The 19,326-nt window shown below is 34.2% G+C and overlaps 2 protein-coding genes across 4 annotated transcripts; both read left to right on the top strand.

Moving 5' to 3' along the window:
* The first annotated feature begins 1,554 nt into the window (after window positions 1–1,554).
* On the top strand, window positions 1,555–9,227 carry LOC124845409 (DEAD box RNA helicase family protein). Of its 2 annotated transcripts, none has more exons than XM_047322504.2 (8): window positions 1,555–1,724; window positions 1,933–3,219; window positions 4,111–4,332; window positions 4,655–4,723; window positions 5,256–5,525; window positions 5,624–5,974; window positions 7,316–7,593; window positions 7,769–9,227. In XM_047322504.2, the coding sequence occupies exons 2-8, from the start codon at window positions 1,954–1,956 to the stop codon at window positions 8,853–8,855; spliced, it is 3,543 nt and encodes a 1,180-aa protein (XP_047178460.1). In that variant the 5' UTR covers window positions 1,555–1,724; window positions 1,933–1,953; the 3' UTR covers window positions 8,856–9,227. The 2 variants fall into 2 exon arrangements, with proteins under 2 accessions (XP_047178460.1, XP_087971677.1); XM_088115551.1 differs by having other exon boundaries at window positions 1,920–3,219.
* Window positions 9,228–13,601: 4,374 nt separating this feature from the next.
* LOC124845396 (uncharacterized) lies at window positions 13,602–18,729 on the top strand. Of its 2 annotated transcripts, XM_047322487.2 has the most exons (8): window positions 13,602–13,841; window positions 14,535–14,598; window positions 14,697–14,841; window positions 14,919–14,992; window positions 15,067–15,531; window positions 16,469–16,876; window positions 16,997–17,209; window positions 17,688–18,729. In XM_047322487.2, the coding sequence occupies exons 2-8, from the start codon at window positions 14,551–14,553 to the stop codon at window positions 18,282–18,284; spliced, it is 1,950 nt and encodes a 649-aa protein (XP_047178443.2). In that variant the 5' UTR covers window positions 13,602–13,841; window positions 14,535–14,550; the 3' UTR covers window positions 18,285–18,729. The 2 variants fall into 2 exon arrangements, with proteins under 2 accessions (XP_047178443.2, XP_047178445.2); XM_047322489.2 differs by lacking the exon at window positions 14,535–14,598 and having other exon boundaries at window positions 13,603–13,841.
* Window positions 18,730–19,326: the final 597 nt, after the last annotated feature.

The following is a 19,326-nucleotide window of genomic DNA, read 5'->3' as shown; positions in this document are numbered from 1 at the left end:
ATGCATGTGTCTGTTGGATGTAACTATCGACACAATCATCTTGGGAGCTGACATTTCCAATGCCGTATACACGTCCCTTGTATTTTCCACCAACAGCCTCTAACCAACATCGGTTTCTCAATCTTTCCTCCTCCGCAGGGTCTAAAGGACTACATGCTGAGGCACCAACAGATGTAGTCTCAGATCTTATTTCTACAAATTTTGCTTGAAATTGTTCCTGTTAAATGAATAAATATAATAAGTAAACCAAAGGTTTAAAAACCAAGAATGTATAATGTGATAGAGTTAGTAGAAACTTACATGGGTCCACCTAGACCTTTCGTCCACAAATTTCCCTGTTGATTGACGAATATGTGTTTGCTGAAATATCTCATCTCATGCACGCTAATAGATCCTCCTGTGTGCAAATAGCCACCCTTTTCAAATGTTCGATTCTTCTTAGCTGTTTCACACTTTTGTCTATAAAGTGGCATGTTCCACTTTTTCCAGAAAACCATTACAAGTATCCTCCCCAGCCAATGAGTTTTTTTTCTTAGAATTCTACATTTTTTATACATCTCTGAGAGCCTATAAGATGCCTTACTGTGAAATTTTTTTTTTACCTTTTCCTCGTCTTCATGCTTCCATGAAACTTTTTTCTATATTAAAAAGAATAGGTTTGAATAATAATACACGATGTCTAAGTTTATATTTTAAATATATATATATATATATATATATATATATATATATATATATATATATATAAACCTATTTTAAATTTAACAATTTTTAATTATAAAATTATCTATGCAATAAATATGAACTATTTATAATAAATGTATAAAAATTATTCATATTTAATTTTATAATTATAATAATTTTTTTGATTATCATAAAAAGTTAATACAAATGCACGGACATAGTTTTACTAGTTAATTAATAATAGATGTAGATTTATCATAGACATAAATTAACAATATAAACAACTGAAAACATATAGACACCTATGTGTCTACTTTTTTATACTATTTAAATTTTTTATTAAGCTATAAAATAATTTTTAATTATTAAATTAAAACATATTAATAAACTATAAAATAAATTAAAACAATTATAAAAACAAATAATTTTATATATTTTTTATTACGTGAATGGTTTTTTATTATAAGTTATTATCTAAATCTTAAAAATAATAACAAAATGATAAATTTTTATTTTTTATGATTAATTATTTGAATTAAAAAAAAATATTAAAAAAGTAAAATTAGAATAAAATTATGTAAGATGAATCCATTATAAATAATCAAAAAATTATTATTTAATTTTATATAATAAAATATTTATATGAAATTATTAATATATTTTTATATTTTCAATTAATATAATAATTATATTATAATTTAGAACCGTATAATTATCACAATTTTAATCTCTGATAGGTTGTACAATTGTTAAAATAATATTCAGTGGACCCAAAGAAATACTGGACAATAAGAACCGTTGATAAGGGTTACTTTCCATCACATGGTCCCCTGTATTTGAGCTTAAATTGCACACTGCATCTACATATTTACATCTTCGGTCTCTACAACCCTAACCCATTGCATTCAACAAACCAAAGCTGCCTCTGTTTTTGCCTCTTGCTTTTGCGCAATTTTTTCTTCGTCTCATACACACAACACCAACATGCCAAATCACAATTAGAAACACACCCTCACAAGTTCTCACTCATATAACCTAAGGTATGTTTCGCTCTGCATTCTTCTTGCAATATCATAATCTTGTTTTCTAGGGTTTTTCTTTTATTTATTTTTATCTGTTTACCTCTTTTAAAAAATTCATAATTTTGGATCACGAGCAGTCAGATTTTCATGGGTTAAATTATAAATCAGTTCCTTAGGTCTTATATTTGTATAAGATTTGAATGTATCGCTTAGTTATTGATTGCAGAAATATACATACAAATTTGTTATGACAACCGCGGAGTCAGCTCCTGCGGGGCTTGGCCCTAGATATGCACCCGATGACCCTACTCTTCCACAACCTTGGAAGGGATTGATTGATGGCAGCACTGGTTTGTTGTATTATTGGAATCCCGAAACTAATGTTACCCAATATGAAAAACCTGCCCCAGTAACACCACCCTTGCCTGCACCTGTGGCTTCTGCACCGAACTTGGCACCTATACCTGTGACTCACACAATGCAGGTTGGTGGGATGGGGCCGCAGCATGGACAGCCCTTAATGCAAGGGCAACCCTCGCAACAGCAGGTAGGTCACCTTGCCCAACAGCATGGGCAATCTATGCTACCTCAGCAACAGCAGCAGAGTCCCCATATGGTGCAAACCACTCAGCAGAACCCCTCTCAGGGTGCTCAGTCTGTGCCGCAGCAGAACTCACTGATGCCACAGTCAGTGCCGCAGCCAGGGTTACATCAAGCCAGACAGCAAATGATGCAGCCCCAGGGGCAGCAAATGTTGCAGCAGCCTCAAGGACAGCAAATTCAACATCAGATACCGCCACATGCAATCCATTCCCAGCATTTTGGGCAAGGAATGCCTCAGGATCATGGCTCACATATTGCACCTCCACAAGTACATCAGTTTCCTACCCAAAACATGCACTATATGTCATATCAGCAAAACATCATTACACCCAGGCAACCAAACTCTCAACACATTCAGCCAAACACTGTCTCACCTGGGCAACCTAACCCCCAACAGGTTCAGCATAACATGCATGCTCAACCCTTCGAAAATCAACAAACAACATTTCCAAAGGTAGAGGAAGCGGAGTTTAAAAATGGAAGCCAGGTTGGACTTTCACCATCCCAGTATCCGCCGAGGAGTACCTTGCCTGCTCAGAATAATCAGAACCTTCCTCCTGACACAGCTTTTGATCAAATGCCTAATGTAGGTGTCAATGCTGGTCAGCCTCAGCAATTTAGGACTGCCTTATCAGGCAGTGTGCAGAAGTCGCCATCTGCAATGCCGTTGCAGCAGGGTGGATCTGTTTTATATTACCAACATGGTCCTAACTTTCATAAGCAGATGAGCCCAGGAATGATGCATGGTCATCCATCCAATGTCCATCCTGCTGGCCAAAAAATGAGTCAGGAGGACAATTCACGTAGCAGAGAAGGAAATGAATATTACTATAATTCTAATAAAGATATGTCCACAATGGGTCGTCGGCAACCAGATATGACTCAAATACCAGTTCCAAGAAATCAGCAGGTAGCTTTTTCCCCCAATACAAAGTTTAAACTATTGCTTCATTTTTCAATCTTCAACTACTATTATTGCATTATTTGTAATGACATTTGATTGCTAGTGATACTATAAAGTTGTTTCGATGCTATGTTTAAAGTGCTGACTAATATACGAAAACCTCCATTACATTCTCATTTCTCTCCACAAAATAATTTTTCTTGATGAAATGGCTGCAATTAGTGATGTACTTGGCTGCAATTCATTTTCTCCTCTGAATATAAAAAAACATTAGCATAAAAGGTCTGTGTTAAATGACTTTTATACCCTTTAATGTAATGGTAGGTGGATAAGTTGATGGCTAGTCAAACAATAAAAAAGGTGCAGTCCTCATTTTCACTCCAACCAACTTCCCTCCTTCCATTTTCTCTTAAATAATATTTTGTGTCAATCCAAATATTACACCCTTGGTGCATCTTTCTAGATCAGTTAAGACAATCCTCATTAATTCCTCAAAAAAATTCTAAAATCCTAGCATCCAACTTTCTAGCATTAATCAGCATGCCTAAAATAACCTCCAGTTCTCGAGTTTCTTAGCAGCAAGAGACTTAAGATTTTTGCATGTTGAACTTCTCTAAAATATGTATAATATGCTATATTATTGAAAAGTAGTTAAATATTTACTCTTTTTATAATGTTGATACAGCTTTTCCTTTTGCTGTGTGCCTCATGGCAGTGTTTTTAAAGGCGCCTTTCATCTTTGACTACTTCAACACGTTTTGATAATATGTTTGTGAAAGCTTCAGTTATCTTTGTCAAATTTTAATCCTTTAATTTTTAAGTTGATAAGTCATCAATTCCTATTCTTTGTCGTAATTCAATATTTTCATTTTATGATTCTGTGAAACATCTATGCAGGATATGAGGATCGGCAATACTCCTTTTCAAAACGTAATGCCAAGTGGGAATGGAAGTGGTATTGCTGGGAATGCTATGCCTAGCATGTTTGTTCCTCCAATGGGAGGACCTTCACCTCTTTCTAATAATGCTTTAATGAGACCTTCTTACATGGGATCTTCTGATGCAAGTGATCTTTCACCGGCTGAAATTTACTGCCAGCAACATGAAGTTACAGCAACGGTCAGTATATCTTAGTACAAATAGCATCTAGGCCATGCTTTTACACTACCCTAGGCATATTTGATATTATAATTTAATTTTGCTGTATGTTACAAGCAATTAAGACGCTTCAAACTCAGAAGTGAAACCAAAGCATATCTTTATTCTTATATACTATATACAATATGAGATGATATGATCTTCTTAGCGGAGATTGTTACGGATAAGTGCCATGGTTTTGGTTCCATTGTTTATACTTTCGTGTAGAATGATTTATTTTATTTGAAATTTATATTTTTGTGCATAATTATAATTCTCTTACATACTATGTCTCACTTGACAGGGTGGTGACATTCCCCCTCCTTTCATGACATTTGATGCTACTGGATTCCCTCCAGAGATATTGAGAGAGGTAAGTTTATTGTTCTCCTATTATATGGTGTTGTATGCATTGGTGCGTCCTAGGAAAGAAAGGGTTTTACTCCTTTTCCCCCATTTTTTTTAACTTAAAATTTACTTTTAAACTTGTCTATTTTCGCTTGTCGCAGGTGCGATATCTGCTCCAGAGCAGGAGCATATGTCGTACGCTGCACTGCTAATCTGCTATTGGCACAATTACACGTGCAACTACTATCCTGATTTTTGGAGCCTGCATAATGGATGGTTGGAGCCTTTCTTGGGCATCTTCTAAGGGTGGATGGCCCTCCATTCTTCAAATTTCTATGTGACCTGGGATTTGTTGCTTATTGGCTCCGCCTCTTATGTCTTTTTTGCCTTTTTTAATTGCCTCAAGTTGCTTCAGTAAGCAACCATAACCTATAGGTCCTTGTTTTTGTTTGCTAAATTATATAAGTTGAATGCAATTTTGTGTTTTGCAAATCAAAAGGCATTGGATTTGTGCACCATTCATAGGTCTGATATTTAGTCATATACTGTCATTTCAGATATATTCTGCTGGCTTCTCAAATCCAACACCAATACAGGCTCAAACATGGCCTGTTGCACTACAGGGTAGAGACATAGTAGCAATTGCCAAAACTGGCTCTGGGAAAACATTGGGTTACTTAATTCCTGCCTTCATTCTTCTTAGACAGCGACACAATAATTCTCTGAATGGCCCCACTGTCTTGGTTTTGGCTCCAACACGGGAACTTGCAACACAGATCCATAATGAGGTTATCAAGTTTGGTCGATCATCACGAGTCTCTTGCACGGTTTGTCCTAGACCTTCTATCTTTTCCTTTTTGTTGAGTTTTAGCCTATTAAAGTTTGTCTTTATCTTTTGGTTTATCTGTTTTATTTACCTTTGCAGTGCTTGTATGGTGGAGCACCTAAAGCCCTTCAACTAAAGGAGTTAGATCGGGGAGCAGACATTGTTGTTGCCACACCTGGTCGGCTCAATGATATACTTGAAATGAAGAAAATTGACTTCGGGCAAGTTTCACTACTTGTGCTTGATGAGGCTGACAGAATGCTTGACATGGGTTTTGAGCCTCAAATCCGGAAGATTGTGGATGAGATTCCTGCACGCAGACAAACTCTCATGTACACAGCAACCTGGCCAAAAGAAGTAAGAAAAATTGCTAGTGAACTTCTTGTGAATTCTGTCCAGGTTAACATTGGAAGTGCAGATGAGCTTGCTGCAAATAAAGCCATCACACAGGTATTTAATTGTGGCTATTTATTCAAAAAACTAAGTTCATGGTAATTTTAGTTTTATCTTGTGTCTGTATGCTCAGTTTTGGTGAATTTGTGTTCAATTTTGGTGTGACTGTTAAAAATATTTGCTTCTTCCTTTCATTTTTTTCTTTCTGTTTTATTCTATATCCAAAGTTCTACTTCCGAATTTAAGGATGACGTGTTAAACCTCCAAATTTCAATAAATTTATTTTCCTTGTTTGGATATTGGCTTCTCCCTACTATTTATACTCTTTGTATTATTATATTCTATATCTAAATATCCGATTGTGGAAGTGAATGGCGACAAACTTTACCAATAAAGCGGAAGGTTTGATTCTCGGAGTCGTTGTCACTTATAAAGGGTTTATCTAATCACCACGTCTACCGGTATACTTGTGGGAAGGGATTGAGGATGGATATCTAAAATATAACAAGAACACATTCTAAATACAAGCATTGACATACCATTTCAACTCTACAAACTCATATATGATTATTGTTGTTTTATTCTTTGTGGTATTTGAAGTTTCTTAAATGAGAATGCTGTCAAAATACCTTTTCAAGAAGTTATAATTCTATATGACACTTTTGAAATGTTGGTTAATATAACCTTTTTTACTGATGTAACAGTTTAACACATGACCTAAAAGCATCTTCTCTATGGTCATTGCGTCATGTTGACCTTCATGTGGCTATGAGTATCTTCCTTAACATAGTAATGTATAGGTTTCATTGTCCTCTAAACTGTTCTGCAATTTTTTTTTTAATTTTCTAAACGGACTGAGACCTGTCCCGAGACCTGTCCCACAACTATTGGAACCTTGTGCCCTGGGATTTTTAAGATATCAATGTTTTGCATTTCCCTTTCTTAGGAAGCCTTAACTTTTATCAGTTTTTGGAAGGTGGAAATGTTGTCATGTGTAGTGAGTGCACGTTGTAAGTTTTGGGAATGGTTCACTTATAGAAAGGGTGTTGCAAACATTATCTTTCCAGAAATTAAAACACTGCCTTTTAATTGTGTTAAATTTGTGTGAATGGCTTTTTTTTTTCTGAAATACATTTTTTTAGAATGAGTTTGTTTTCTATTGTGCCATATGGCATTGTCTATTGTGCCATATGGCATTGTCTATTGTGCTTATTTAGGTCTGTTTTGTATTCGATGTCATTATGCTGTTATCTCGTATACTGACTTTTATCTCATATCCATCATTAATTTCTGGAATAGATTTACTTTAATATGTTCCAAATGAAACAATATTTTGTTTTAGTTTCTTGGAGACTTATACTCTTTTTTCCCTTCCCTATGTAATTTGTATACATGCAGTATGTTGAAGTTGTCCCACAAATGGAGAAGCAGAGGCGTTTGGAACAGATCCTCAGATCCCAAGAACGAGGTTCGAAGGTCATAATATTTTGCTCCACGAAGAGGTTATGTGATCAGCTAGCTCGTAATATTGGCCGCACTTTTGGGGCTGCTGCAATTCATGGAGATAAGTCTCAAGGTGAGAGAGACTGGGTTTTAAGTCAGTTCCGGACTGGGAAGTCACCAATTCTGGTTGCCACTGATGTTGCAGCTCGTGGGCTTGATATTAAGGATATAAGGTTAGCTTCTTTGTGGTAAACAATATAAATGAATGGGTCATATTATGGAGTCTTTATGTTACTTTTGCATGGGCTGGATAATGATGAACCTTTTGTTTATCTCATTGAGGCCTTAGCTTTGTTTAGGAGTTTTTTTATGCTTCACTGTAGTTGAACTTGTGAATTTATGTTACAGGGTGGTAATAAATTATGATTTCCCCACTGGAATTGAGGACTATGTGCACCGTATAGGAAGAACTGGAAGAGCAGGTGCTACTGGAGTGTCATATACCTTTTTTTCTGAGCAGGACTGGAAACACGCTGGTGATTTAATCAAAGTTTTGGAGGGTGCTAATCAGCATGTGCTTCCAGAGTTAAGACAGATGGCTTTGCGTGGGCCATCAAACTTTGGAAAGGAACGGGGTGGGATGAGTAGGTTTGATTCTGGTGGTGGGCGTTGGGAGACTGGTGGTCGTGGTAGTATGAGAGATGGTGGCTTTGGTGGTCGTGGTGGAATGAGGGATGGTGGCTTTGGTGGTCGTGGGGGTGGCATGAGGGATGGTGGTTTTGGGGGGCGTGGCAGTGGCATGAGGGATGGTGGCTTTGGTGGTCGAGGTGGAGGCCTGAGGGATGGAGGATTTGGTGGACGTGGTGGTGGTGGTTTTAGTGGACGTGGTGGCCCGAGGGATGGAGCTGGTGGGAGAGGTGATTTCTTTCCTGGTAGGGGCAACAGGGGTAGGGGATCTAGTGGTCTTCGTGGTGGTCATGGTGGTTGGGGTAGGGGTGAACGTGGTATGGATGACCGTGGACAGGGGCGTGGACGTGGCCGATTTGACAACAGAAGGGATGTTTCTTACAAAAGTAGAGGCAGAAGTTATAGTCGAAGCCCAGAAAGAGTCCGAACATGGGATTATAGTAGCAGTAGCAGAAGTCGTAGTAGAAGCAGGAGTTGGAGCAGGGATAGAAGTCGAAGTAGAAGTAGAAGTCGCAGCTGGTCTCGTGGCCGAAGTTACAGCCGAAGCCGTACCCGCAGCCGGAGCCGGAGCCGGAGTTATGACAGGCGGGATAGGTCAGTTCAACAGCTTCCTGATCGAAAGGATAGGCCACACGAAGTGGGAACTTCTGATCCAAGAATGCTTCCCTTGTCTCCTGGTCCTGGCAAACAGGAGAATTCCTCTTTGGGAAGTGAGCAAGGGCAGCAGCAATCTGTTGTTGGTAGCTCTGATCCAGGGAATCCAGAAGCTGTACCAGACCTTAGTCACGAATCAGCTTCTGGTGTTTAGACTCACGATTGGATTATCGATTTTTGGGAAGGCATTCTAACTTTTTGTCTTGGTGGGTAAACCTTCCACTTTAGTTTAAGATTTTCTTTACATGGTGATTACCTTATGGCTAGAGGTTCATTCACGGGGTAGTGCTGTAAGAAATGAGTGTCTGCATCAACATTATTTGGTGAGAGTTGTTCAATGGTGCTTAATTTTGATCAATTGGCGATGCTCGTCTAGCTTACGTATCTGTCTGGTTGGTTTTATTGGAGGGCATTATTTTAATATTTATAGTTAGTATTAGTTGTGGAATTGGATTTAAACAAATTGTAAGGAATCGATTATTGTTTTGTACTAGGCTACAGCTCAAGTCACCTGACATTGTGGTTATTTTCTTTTCTTCGTGTTAACAGATATTGGCATTTGCAAAAAAACAGAAATAAAAAAACATAAAAGGGAAATTTAAAATTGAAAACATAATTAACTAAATCCGATGCGTCAAATTATTCGTTTTCAAGTTTGGAATATTCAAAATTTATGTGAACTTTTTTTAACCGCTTTATGTTTTTCCCTTTGCGAAGAAAGACATTTGTGTGGGGAATAACGTTTGTGTTTCATATTTTCTGTGTAGATGAAGAATGTGGTGTAAGTAGGAAAAGCGCGTTGATAAACAGAGATAGGTGGAGTAGTGGGTAAGATATTTATGGGCAAAGCAAGGAACATAATCCCTTTTGTTTTTTGCAGCAAGTGCTTCCAACATTTACGTTAAATTAATGGTCAGGAAAAAGCATCCACTTTCTCTTTGCTTCCTGAGCAGCAGATTCATCTCAAAATCTTCCCACTCATTTTCCTTTTCCATTTTGGTATTTTCATACTTTGCTATGAAAAATGAAATCTACAAGTTTCACCAAAATGTTTATCATTTTTTTGTTTATTGTTATCATATATATCTCAACATTCTACCAACTCAAAAAATACATTAACAAATTACCCTTTCTGTTACTATTGTGTTAAAAGAATAATCTCATTATTATACAATAAAGATAGATCTAATCGGTAAAAATTAGACTCCTATAAGTGGTGTAAGTGCATGCTAGTCAACCTCAAAACCTAATTTACTTAAACTTTTTGGGGAAAAACAAATAAACAAAAGGCTTAAATTATTTAAAAAAATATATTTTCAAATATTTGTAGAATGTAAAAATAGTAACCCCAGCACATATTCCATATATTTTAAAAACACTTATTAAAAAGAAATTACTTCATTATTTTCATCAGTTTTAACTTAGTCATAAATTAAATTTTGTAAAAATAATTTTCCATGTACTTTTTCATGATTTGAACTCATGCATATATTAATTTCATTTTTCCTTTCTAGATATAAATATGAGGGTTTTTTCTAATATACTCTTGGTTGTAAAAAGTTCAATCTATGCATTTTAAAGTATTGTAAATGTAAAGACAATAAATATTGATAATATATAGAAGATTTTGAGACGAAAGATAAAAGATAGTTGTGTTTTATTAAGTATGGAAATTTTGTGTGATTCAATTTTAATTACGTATTGTTAATTCTTTGAAATGGGTATCATGCAAGTACTAAAATGAAAACTGCAAGTATTGTTTTAAGTGAATTGTGTGTATTATCTGAATTTTTTTACTAATTTGGACTAAAGATTTATATGTATTGGTTGATAGAAATTTATAGATGCAAAAATATATTTTTAGTCTTTGAATTGAATTTTAACGTGAAATAAAAAATGTCTATTTTGAAACTTTAATATATTTTGACTCCTAAACTATATAAAAAAATATAATCTATATATTAAACATATTTCATATTAAAAATTAAAATGTATCAAAGTTTTAAATATTAACGAATTTTAATTTCGCATTTCATAAAATAAAAAAACATTTAACTTTAATTTAATATATCTAAAGCTACCAACTTAAAATTATATATAAGGTACTGGTTCACTTATATTAAATTTCATAATCTCAACTTAATTGACCATCGTAATTATAACATTCACATAAAAAAAAAATCACCATCCCTCATTTTTTAAATATAAGTTTTAAACATTGATGCTATAATATTAATCCCTTACTTTTTTTTATACAATATTTCCTTGAAAGGTAAGCATTTAATTCAAATGACCAAGAGATATAAAATTTTATCTAGAATCATATCTCTATATTGATTCTAAAAACAAAATTGATGTTTAAATATAACAAAATACACAAATAATGAAATCATACAGAATAACATAAAATAAGGACGTCATAGTTGCTGGTGAGAAAACATACAGAAGAGACACAGATGAGAAAAACCCTTAAACAAAATAACAATGCATGTTTTCGATTATTTTTTAAAATTTGATTTAGTTGGTCCAATAATCATTTACCATGTGTATAATCACATGTCCAAACTTCATATGTCAAGGTAAACATCGTAACAAGATTTGAATGTCGTTTCATTTAGAGGACGAAATTCACTCATTTTTTAAGTTGAAAGATTAAATTGTCTCAAAATTTGAACAAAATTTTAATGTCATCTCATTTGAAGGACGAAATTCATTGATTTCTGAAGTTGGAAGATTAAATTGTCTCAAAATTTAAAGAAAAAAGCTTTTAATTTTTGGTAAAAGTTTAAGGACAAAAAACATATATAACCAAAAAAAACTAAAATCATATAATAAAATTTTATTGCAAAAAAAAAAACTATATATGGAAGATATTTAATATATTCACCCTAATGAAAATGAGAATGTTACTCCTCAATCATTTGAAGTACATAAATAATTAATAAAATGACAAGTTTAAGGTGAGAAATCCTTGTAGAATTATTTCTCTCATTATAACTCTTTTTATAATTATGATTTGTTTTACTTTTAAAAAGTCAATCCAAATTTCACCTCTTAAAACACTTTAAAAATATATATTTTTTTTTTCTAGTAAATGAGTTGTTTGTTTAACAAATACAATCATTTTCTCATAAAAAAAGTGTCTTAAAGTTATTGAAGGAGTATTTTATCACTTGACAAAGACATTTCAATATGACTTAATTTTTTTTTACTTTAAATTTTTATATCTCTATAAAAACAATTAGACAAATATATAACTACTTTTATTTCACAGAATTTTGTTTAAACCATAAATTTCAAATAGACAAACTTTATTTCATAAAGACAAATTAAAATATCCAATTAACATGCAAAATATTATATGATGTATGTGCACTATAAAAACAAAAAATCTAATAGGTATGATTTTGTTTACATATATTTGTAATAATACGAATATATATGATATTTATTTTATAATTTCAAAAATATTTATTTTAAATTTAAATAAATACCCATAACACAAACATTGACATAGGTGTCATTGTGTAAAACCCTATAACTATAGAATCATCCGAGTTGTACATGTACAATACACACCTGTATATATATGTATAAGTTTGTGTATATAGGAATTACTATTAATTAACACATGAGAAAAACAAACAAGTATTAATGTTTTGACATTAGACAGTTACAAATAAATTTAATGCTTGATAAATAACTAAACAAGTTTAATGTAAATACATAAAGGTTGATATCCTAATAGGAAATTGTGAGATTTTGTTTATCAATCTTATCAGGTAATCAACTTAATCTAGGCCAAAAAAGAAAAAGAGAAAATGAACAAAATTCAGGTGTGAAATATTATAATTAGAATCATTGTCTTCACATGCAAAATTTGTCTTCATTTTATTTTCAGAACTTTTCGGTAAAGGAGAACAAGATACTTTAGTACACCAAAGTTATTGCAATTTATTATTTTACAAATATGTTTTTTATAATTACCATGTCTGTATGTGTTATAATGGTAAATTTTAAACAATACTATTTAACTTCGACATAATCTTTATAAACAACTACACTAACCATGATGATTATTGAAGTTCAATCTTTTTCTCAGCATAAGAAAATGACATTAACTTATTAAGTATTTAGATAGTAAAATTTAAAAGGCTGACTTAACAAATTTTAAACGTTTTGTGCTAAAATATTTTATTGGATAGATAATTTTCAGATAATTATGAACAAAAATGATATAATTTGAAGTTCTATGAACAAAATTATTCTATCTGAACCAAAATTTTAAAATCTAATTTTCAAACTGTCTGGATTAAATAAAGCATTTACTAAAACAAAAAATAAAAATAAAAAAAATTTAAATTTGTTTTTATTTAAATTTTGAAAATCCTTGGTGAAGTGGGTGGAATCTTGAACAATTTATCCATTAACTATATACATGTATGAAGGTTTAATTGCATATTAATATTAATTAACTAATATTAAAAAAATATACAATACCTACCAACAAGTGAACAATCTTAATAGGAGCACAATTAAACTGATAAAGAAAGCGAGGGAATCATACGCCCGTTTTCGGCTACACGGGAAGAAATGTTATTCTCACAGGTCGTTCTCTTTGTCACCATGACCGCTCCAATAGTTGTATCCAGTGCCATTGTCGGTGGACAAATCTGAAGGGTACTATAGTCAAAACAAAAACAAATCAAAGGTCATAATTAGACAGTGATCACCGCTATAGTAACCCAATCACAATGCGTGCGCATCAAGCAGGCAAAACGACGACGTTGGCATTTTCAAAGTGGCGTTTTCGTTGTATCCGAAGCGGCAGAGGGGTAACTAGGTAATTTGAAAAGCAAGCGCAATAAGAAATAGGGAAACGCTTCGTATCTTATAGTGGGGAATCAATCTCTCTCTTCACTACTCCACTTGTGGGTTCTGTTTTTTTTGTTACGCTCACCAAAACGGCTCTCTCCCAAGCCAAAAGCTTCACCGTTTCGGTTTCTGCTTAGGGTTTCCTTTTGGCATAGCCAAATGCCGCGCGGAGCCGCTACTTCGCTCTTGGCACTCTCCAGCTCTATATCCCCTCCGCGTTTTTCACCCACCATGCATTGATTCTTCTTCCTCCTCTTCTCTTCCGGTAATTTCACTCCTCTCTCTCTCTTCATTCCTCATTTTTCTTCCTCGACTCCTTTTTATCGAATATTATGTTAATCGATAAGTCAAGAGTGCTTGTTACTTGTGAATTTTTTGATGTATTGAGCTTGATTGTGCCTGTGGAAACCGAGTTTATAGTTTATGTGTAGGTTTAGGATGGGTGAATTTTCGTTTTCTCTTAGTTTTTTTTAAATTGTTTTCATATTTGGTATGATGCTGAGCTGTATTTTGATTTTGAGGTCTTTAGCGGCCTGAAAGAATGAATGAAGTTTAATTGTGTGCTAGGAATTGCTCCGTTTAGGAAAAAAATTGGGCGTGTTTAGAATTCGATCGAATGGTGCGTATCATATATGATACACTGCTAGTGTATGATGGAATTTACTTGTTATACTCAACACCAGCTGTTGTATGTATAGTATTTGTGATCGTGGTTTAATTTGGTTATCTTGTCATACTGATTTTTGTTGCTCTTTGTATTTATATTGTTTTTTTATTTTTTGTTGGTTTTCAGTTTATTAATATTTGGTTGAGATGTTGTTATACATATAATATAGTTTAGATTATGTGTTTTTTACTGGATGGAAACACTGTTTATGTCTAGTGTTTCTTATTTCTATCTTTAATACCTTTTTAATTGTTATGTGTGCTTATGTTATGACTTTATGACTGTCTACAGTGGTGGCAGTTCTGGTATGGAAGTGTATGATATTTCTGAAACTAGAAACCATGATGCACATATGGTAAAAGAATTTAGTCTGTAACCTTTGTCCTTTAGTATTTAAGTTTTCAGGATTACTTTAATGATAGACTGTAAATGTTTCATTCTTTTTGACTTTAGATTGAAGGTACTGATTTAAATTCACACTTCTCAAGCCCAAATCTTGAACGAACTGAGGTGATGGCTAACGAAGGAGCCCCTGAGTTTTATGTTGATCAGAACATGTATTACCCTACTTCCAACAATTATGGGTATTACTGTACAGGTAAATTAGAATTATTATAACGTTAGTTTTGTTTTGAAATTATGTCATGTTGATAATTTCTTACTCATTATGCTTAGGTTTTGAAACACCCGGGGAATGGGAGGACCACCATAGGATTTTTGGTGTAGATGGTCCTAATGTTCAGTACACGGCAAGTTCAACTCCTGTTTCTCTCTATCTATGTTGGTTAATGGATTTTTTTAATGGTGCTGTTCCTTTTTTCAGGGTGCACAAAATGAAAATGTGCCGTATGTATATTATAGCTATGGATATGCACAGTCTCCATACAATCCATATAATCCTTATATTCCTGGTGCTATGATTGGAACTGATGGCTCATTTGGAGGAGGGCAACATTATTACACCCTCCCCAATTATCAAAACCCAGTTTCTGCCTCTGGTTATATTCCCATTGTTCCGCCAGACACTTTTTATGATAGTTCTGCAGATTCCTTTTTTGGACCCAGTGCTTCTGTCAGTAAACCTGATGGAAGAAGTTTGAAACATAAGTTCAATTCAGCTTCTGGTAACTTTTCTAGGAACTCTTCAAAATTTTTATCAAATCAGACAAGTTCCTTGGCCAGGGTGTCAGAAGGGCCGAGGGGTAATGAGGGGAGGAAGCAAGATTTAACACATGCAAGTGTGTCCGGTAGTAGTTTTCTCAATTTAGCTTCACCAGCTGTTCATCAGGTAGTTGTTTTACCCTCTTTTATATTTGAATTGTTGATTTACTCATTTTTTCTTATGGTTAAATGATGATGAACTTATCTGCATGAAGTCAGTTGTTAGTACTTCACTAATGTGTTATTTTTTGGATATACCTGCGGATTGTTTGGCTTGGGAGTATTAATTTGTGAAATTTTAGATATTCTTTATAAATAAAGGGCCATGTAGGAAATCACCATGCAGCCCTGCACTTGTTGCGAGGAAGAAACTGGGTCAGTGTGGAATTAGGAAACCTGAGTTGCCTACAGCAGCACACAGCTGGTCTTCCACGTAGTCCCCCTGACCCAAGCTCCAGGGTCACTTTTTTATACATCGCCAACCCCCCTACCCTTCCCTTTTTTTCTCTTTTGTTCTTTAGTGCCACCTTCCACTGTCCTTTTTCTTCTTATTTTCTACTCTAATTATATTTTACTGTTATTTTTAGTCTTGAATTTGAACTTAGTCGTATGTTGTTTTTATTTTATTATTATTTGAATTTATAGATTTGTTATTGTTAACTTTATTGCTGTGTTTCAATTTTTTTTTGCACTACAATCATATTTCTGCGTTTTTTTATTTGTTCATATGTATATGTATTTGACACTTTTGTCTTAGTCTTCCACCATAACTTGTTATGGTTTCTGAAATATTTTCTTCAAGAATTTTTGGGTTGTGGATATTTTCCATTTTCTAATATCTATGACCATTCCCAGTTTTTTTTTCTCATGATGAGTGGGTAGTTTGATAATTGATTGGGGTTTCTTTCAAAATGTCATTTTTGTTGATAGTTGTTTTGATTGGCCCACTGTTATGCTTTTGTGTAGGATACAATTTATAAAGGGAATGTTATGACTTATCATTTAAAAATGTCTTATTTAACAGTAATGGGTTTTCTAATTTCAAATCTAATGCTAATGGACAGTCTGCAGTTGCTAAACTTAGGCCGAAGCTTCACCCAGGCAAAGTTTCAAGTGGTGGAAATGGAAGCTCTGACATATTGGGTGAGCAAAATCGGGGCCCTAGAGTTGGCAGATCAAAAAACCAGTTGTCTTTGAAAGCCTATACGACGGTGACAGGAGATGGTAATGAGCAGGGGAACATTGTCATTTATACTGATCAATACAACAAGGAAGATTTTTCTCTTGACTATGAAAATGCAAAGTTTTTTGTTATAAAATCTTACAGTGAGGATGATGTGCACAAAAGCATTAAATATAATGTGTGGTCATCAACACCTCATGGAAACAAGAAGCTGGAGAATGCTTATGAGGATGCACAGAAAATAGCAGCTGAAAAGTCTGGAGTCTGCCCCATCTTTCTATTTTTTTCTGTGAGTGTTCAATGAATTTTAATCCTGGTTCTTTATTATTTGTATATCTACTCTCTCTCTGTTATCTATCAGCAAGTCACTTACTTTTCATGTATAATATTTTTCTTCTTTTTAATGAAGGTCAATGCGAGTGGGCAGTTCTGTGGGGTTGCGGAGATGGTTGGTACAGTTGATTTTAATAAGAATATGGACTTTTGGCAGCAAGACAAATGGAGTGGAAGCTTTCCTGTAAAGTGGCACTTCATTAAAGATGTACCAAATCCAAATTTTAGGCACATTATACTGGTGAACAATGAAAATAAGCCAGTAACTAACAGTAGAGACACACAAGAGGTATGCATTGTTTTTGCCTGTATTTCCTTTTAACAAGATTAGACATGACAGGTTATTATATTAACATTTCCCAGTAGTGCACGTGATTGTTAATTTTTGACCAAATTTTGCAATTTATCTGGTGTATTGTTTTGCTATATTGATTGTAGAGTTATCGGACTGTTTGTTACTACATACTCATGCATGCTTGAATTTCTTTTGTTATAAGTTATATCTTATTTCATTCTTCTTGAATTGGTAGATTTTGATTTAACTGTCTTCTTACATGAATTTACTATTATTTTATTGATATTTGTATGCATGATTCCTGATGTGAATTTATTCAAAATGAACTTAGTGAACTATTATTGCACATCACATTTGATATCACTGCTGGATTAAGCTATTTTGGTACAATAAATATAGCTTATTATCCTTTATTTCTATTTTTCTGCTTAAGCTTGTTACATTGATTATCATGTTCCTTGCTTATGCACAGATAGTGTATTTGAAAGGTTTGGAAATGCTGAAAATATTCAAAAATCACACATTGAAGACATCTTTACTTGATGACTTCATCTACTATGAAAGCCGACAAAAGATCATGCTGGATGAGAAAGCCAAGTTGCTTGGCAAGAATTTTGATAGTCCAATATTTTCACCTGTAATGGAAGCTCCCCAGAAGCTGAATTTTACATCAACTGGCATTTATGAGAAGAATTTGAAGCCCCAGAATGATTCGGATGGCTTAAAACAGATTCCAGTTTCAAGTCCTGAGCAGATTCCTAGTAATTCTAGTGGTACTAGCATCAAGCCTGTGGATGAGAAAGCTGATAAAACTGTTGCTAAAGATATTTCTTCTATCTTAAAGATTGGTTCAGTCACTATTGCCCCCAAACAGGTTGAGGCTAAACAATCCATCAGCATTGATAATAAAGAACCAGTTGATGTCCTTACAGTAGGCTCGATGCAGGTCAAAGTTAATGGGTTTGGTTCATCATCTGGATTCTTGAAGGTTGGCAGCATCCCACTTGATGGAAGAGCATTGCAACCGGGAAAAGGAGATACTTCCGTTAAAACCGGATCACAACGGTAAATTTTGCTTTGCGTTTGAAGCAACATCTCGGTAAAGATGGATTAATGGTTACCCGATGGGATTTTACAATTGGGATGTTGATTTCTTTTTGATCATTGTGTTTCCTACTACATAGTTCATTTACCAATGATGATGTTTTGCTGCAAGGCTGTTATATCTTGGGTCTTTGGACGGTGTTGATTGGATAGTGTAATGCCCTTTATTTGTACTTTTTGCCTGCTGGTTCTCAACATGCAAGGAGTGAGTGAGTTTGTTCATCCAATCTGTGTTGAGAAACCTGCTTGAACATCCCGCCACATAGTCGAGTGAGTCTGCTTTATTGACAAGATCACATTTCTATTCTATTGTTTTGAATGTATTTGGTTAAAGATGAGCAAATGTAACAATTGATTAAACGAGCTTTCTAAGGTGAGAGTATATTAATGTTAGTGTATTAATTCTTGTACCTCATAATCTAATCTAAGGTGGAATCAGTTCAACTTGGTGTCGTTGGAAATGTTACGTTTGTTTGATGAAATTGTCGTTTCTCAAATCCCGACGAACTATTTAAAATTTAACAAGTTAGCGCTTTTGATTTTGCTGGTTCTGAATGTCATCGTCACATTTTTTCGTGCTATGAAAATGATATGTTGGTGTGGTTGAAATACTCTTAGATTCGGAAATCGAAACCATTCAGGTTATTTACTGGTATGAGAGGTTATTCCTTGAATTTCCCTGAATCATTAAAATCTTTTCCGATGAACTGTGCAATAGAATTCAAGTTTTTCTACTCTGAAAGCTAATCTATGAAAATTAAGTTGTTCTAAAAATTCAACTAAAAAAAGCGAGCTGAGAAACTAACTGATCGTATGTTACGTTGTAATGCATGATGACTACAGGGGCAATGACATTGTGACCATCATGTCATGTGGCTTTTGAAGGAAAGAATCTCGTGACCATGCACCTAAAATAAGCGGGTGACTAGGGAATACTTGCATCTGATCATTGGAAAGACATACCTTATTTACCAAAGGTGCAAGTGGTTCCACCCAATTACCAAACC

Source organism: Vigna umbellata, chromosome 5, assembly GCF_029865625.1.
Source record: "Vigna umbellata cultivar VRB3 chromosome 5, Vumbellata_1.0, whole genome shotgun sequence".
Taxonomy (NCBI): Eukaryota; Viridiplantae; Streptophyta; class Magnoliopsida; order Fabales; family Fabaceae; genus Vigna; species Vigna umbellata.
This window is presented reverse-complemented; position numbering and strand designations above follow the sequence as displayed.